Source organism: Canis aureus, chromosome 10, assembly GCF_053574225.1.
Source record: "Canis aureus isolate CA01 chromosome 10, VMU_Caureus_v.1.0, whole genome shotgun sequence".
Classification (NCBI taxonomy): Eukaryota; Metazoa; Chordata; class Mammalia; order Carnivora; family Canidae; genus Canis; species Canis aureus.
Window position 1 is genome coordinate 76039098 of NC_135620.1, and position 3449 is coordinate 76042546.

Here is a 3449-nt window from a genome sequence, read left to right on the forward strand (position 1 = left end):
GAAATGCACCTCCACAAGGGAACAGCATTTGTACTTTTAAAATCTCCCTAAGTTCAGCAAGTTCTTTCTGTATGTTAGTTTTCAGAAGAAAAATGGCAGTTCTTCATGAAATTTTACCACGTCTAATAGAACTGTGTTGAAATGTTAGATTTTATGCCAGAAACAAGTCATTGCGGCCCAAATCCCCAGGAAGGAAGAGCTGACCCCAGGAGAAAGCCCCGTTCCTGTCATGGAGCCAGGCTGAGGGCAGGTGACGCTTAGACTGGGGGAGTCCGGTCCTGGGTGGAAAGTTCCACAAGCACATGACACAGGAGACCGTTCACTTCCCAGGGGTCCCTGACTTCACCTGATGGTATTTGACTCACTCCTCAGATGACAAACCAAAAGGATTTGGAAAGAAGACAGATGGAAATCAGTGATGCGATGCAAGCACTTAAATGTGAGGTGAAAGATGAAATCCGAACCAGCCTGAAGAATCTCAACCAGTTTCTTCCAGAACTGCCAGCGGACCTGGAGGCCCTTCTGGAAAGGAATGAGAACCTTGGAGGAGGCTTGGAGAGCTTGAAAGAGAATTTCCCGTTTACCGTGAGCGACAGACCATCATCTTGCGAAGAGAAACTGAATTTTGGCCAGGCTCACGTGGCGGTAAGGCTGCGCCCACGGCCCCCTGGGCTTGGGGGGCAGCGGGGGGGGGGGGGGGGGGGGCCTGCGGGGACTCTGATGTGTCCCTCCCCCCTGGAAAAGGATGAACAGTGGCGGGGAGAGGCACTCCGGGAGAAGCTGCGCCACCGCGAGGACCGGCTCAAGGTTGCCCTCGAACAGTAGGAGGTGCTGGGTGGGGGGGGGGCTCAGAGCTGGGCGCCGCCCGGTGAGTGGCAGGGGTCCGGTCCGTTGGAAGCCTCGGCTCCGGAGCTGGCCCAGCGTGCGTGTGGGGCGACGCTGCTTCGCCTCGCTCACACCTGAGGCCTTGGGACAGGAAAGCGCCACCGTGGTATGGGAGGGCCGGGTGGTCGAGAGGCTGCGGACCTAGAGGGCGGCTCGGGCGTCGCCGGGAGGCCGCTGGGCCCCGCACACGTGGCGTCCGGGAGCCTGTGAGGCCCGCGGGCCCGCTCCCCTGTGGGCAGCCTCAGATCTGGGGTTAAGGCTGTAGGTGACATGCGGGGGTGGGGGTGGGGGCAGCGACGTGCTCGCGTGAGGCCGAGGGCTCCTCAGATGGAAGTTGGTCATCGGGGTTGGCTCCGGGGGCCTGGGAGGCCGGCTCTGGGGCCGCCCCTGGGTGTCCCTTGGAGGCGCAGGGGACGCACAGCGCCCGGGGAGCCCCGAGGGGAGCGGAACCGCCCGCCTCACGCCGTCCCGCCTCACGCCGTCCCGCCTCCAGGCCCAGCTGTGCCGCTGCATGTCCAAGCAGGCCGAGGTGCTGAGCGAGGGCCGGCGGCGCACGGAGGGGACCCTGCACAGCCTGCGGCGGCAGGTGGACGCCCTGGGCGAGCTGGTCACCAGCACTTCCGGGGACTCCGCGTCCACCCGCAGTCTGTCGCGCGCCGAGGGCTCGCTCGCCGAGGACGAACCGCCGGGGCCCAGCCAGGTGAGCGCGAGCTCCCCGTCGCCCTGCGGGTCCCCGGGAGCGGGTGTGTGGGTGGGGACCGGGGCTGCGGGGGGTGCAGGGTGGCGGCGGGGCCCTCGGCCCGGGCCTCCAGGGCTTGGTGTGTGCGGCGCCTGCGGGCCGGCGTGTAGGAGCTGCACGTGCTGGGGTCGGGCGGCAGCGACCGAGGTGGAGGACGGGGCGGGGGGCGGGGGCAGGAAGGGCCTTTCCCGACGCCGCCGCCGCTGGAACCACGGAGAAGCGCGCCTCGGCCCGCGGAGGCCCCCACGGGAGGGGGCAGGGCGGGGCGCGGCCTTCCGAGCCTTGGTCTCCTGCTCCCGCCCTGCAGAGCTCCCGGCGGCTCCCCCGAGGCCCGTCGCCGCGGCTGGACGCGCACCGACCCTGAGGACCCGGAGGACCCGGAGGCCCGGCGTCCCCTCGGTACGTGCTGCCTCCCGGAGCCCCGCTGAGCGCGTCCTGCGTAAGCTTCTCCCGGATGACGAGGCGCCCGAACGCCTTCCCGCGCGCGACCCCCGGCAGCCGCCCCGGCGCCCTCGGCCCCGCCGACACGGTGGCTCTTGCTGTGTGGCAGGAACGCTTCCTCCGCGTCCGCGGACACCAGGCTCACGGGAAGGCGCGTCCATGCGGGAAGAGCCGCGAGCGGAACCCGGATGCCCGGGCTGGTCTCTGGGCCTTGGAAACGTGTTGCCGTAAAAGCAGCGCCCGCGGCTGCGGACTTGAAGGCCCGAACTGGTAAACTCGGCGGCTGCCGGGCGAAGTGTACTCAGGACTTTTTTCACGGACACCGTCAGATTTTATTTTTGGAAATCTATTTTCATATGAAAATAAAAGATAAAAGCGCCTGTCACGTGCCTTTACGTTTCTTGGATGTGCAAAGGCCTCCGACCCCGCGCGGAGGGCGCGCCGCTCCGTCAGGCCGCGATGGGGGCTTGTCCTCAACCAGAAACACTCCTTGGTGGGAAATCAGCAGAATCTGACCTGGTGGGAAGTTCACACCGTTGGACTTTTAAATTGCTGAGCCACTGTAATTAACGGCTCAGCACCAGGCTCTGCAAATCTGTAATTTCCCTAAAAACAAGAATAGCAACTGTCGGGAAAGACCGCGTGGCAGGATCCTCCCCCGGCCGTGGGCAGCCACGGGCGGTCCGCGCGGCCCCCTCCCCCCTCTTCCCCTCCCCCCCCTTCCTACTACCCACCCCCGGGGGGGCTCCTGCTCCCGCCAGGCTTCCCAGGCCTGGGCCGTCAGCATCGGGGTGAACGGGTTACACGCGAGGCAACGGAAGTGACAGAATCCGCGCGCACACAGGAGGTCCTAGGAGGCGTCTATATTTCGGAAATAAAACCGGCCCCGGGGTCTTGCGCTCCGCACACTTCGCAGCCGCCGTGCCCGGTGCGGAGCGAGCGTGCGGTACCCTCTCGTGCCTCGGGGCCGGACTGGACGAGGGGCCGTGACCCCGTGGGGCCGCCTGCAGTCCCGAGGGACGCGGACCACCCCCCGGCCGGTGCGACGGGAGCATCCCCAGCACCAGGAAAGGCCCCCAGGGCGCGTTACCGCGGCCCACACTGAGACCGCCCCTCCCCGCCGGGTGTTCCACGCGCGTAGCAGTCGGGGAGGTCAGCCTCGGGCCCGGCCGCGGTCGCGAGCGAACACGGGGCGGGGGCGGGGGGGGCGGGGACGGGACTCCTCGCAGAGGCCGCGGCCACGGTCCGGTGCGCAGACCCCTCCACAGACCCCTCCGCATAGGACAAGGAAGACGTTTCTGCGAGACCCGGGACGGGCCGCTCCTGCCACACTGTGGGCCTGAAGCGGGAGGAGCGCCCGCCGTTCAGGAAATAACACAAACCG

General features: G+C 66.8%; 1 protein-coding gene across 5 annotated transcripts in view; it reads left to right on the forward strand.

The window, feature by feature from the left end:
- CNTRL (centriolin) overlaps nt 1-2450 on the forward strand; it is a 78785-nt gene extending 76335 nt beyond the window's left edge. For 3 of the 5 annotated variants that reach the window (XM_077913129.1, XM_077913131.1, XM_077913132.1), the window contains 5 exons: nt 373-645; nt 745-807; nt 1379-1585; nt 1932-2023; nt 2175-2450. In XM_077913129.1, the coding sequence (XP_077769255.1) occupies nt 373-645; nt 745-807; nt 1379-1585; nt 1932-1988 (600 nt within the window). In that variant the 3' untranslated portion in view covers nt 1989-2023; nt 2175-2450. Of the gene's footprint in view, nt 1-372; nt 646-744; nt 808-1378; nt 1586-1931; nt 2064-2174 lie in introns of all 5 variants that reach the window. The other 2 variants (XR_013388421.1, XM_077913130.1) reach the window with 2 other exon arrangements.
- The last annotated feature ends 999 nt before the right edge of the window (nt 2451-3449 follow it).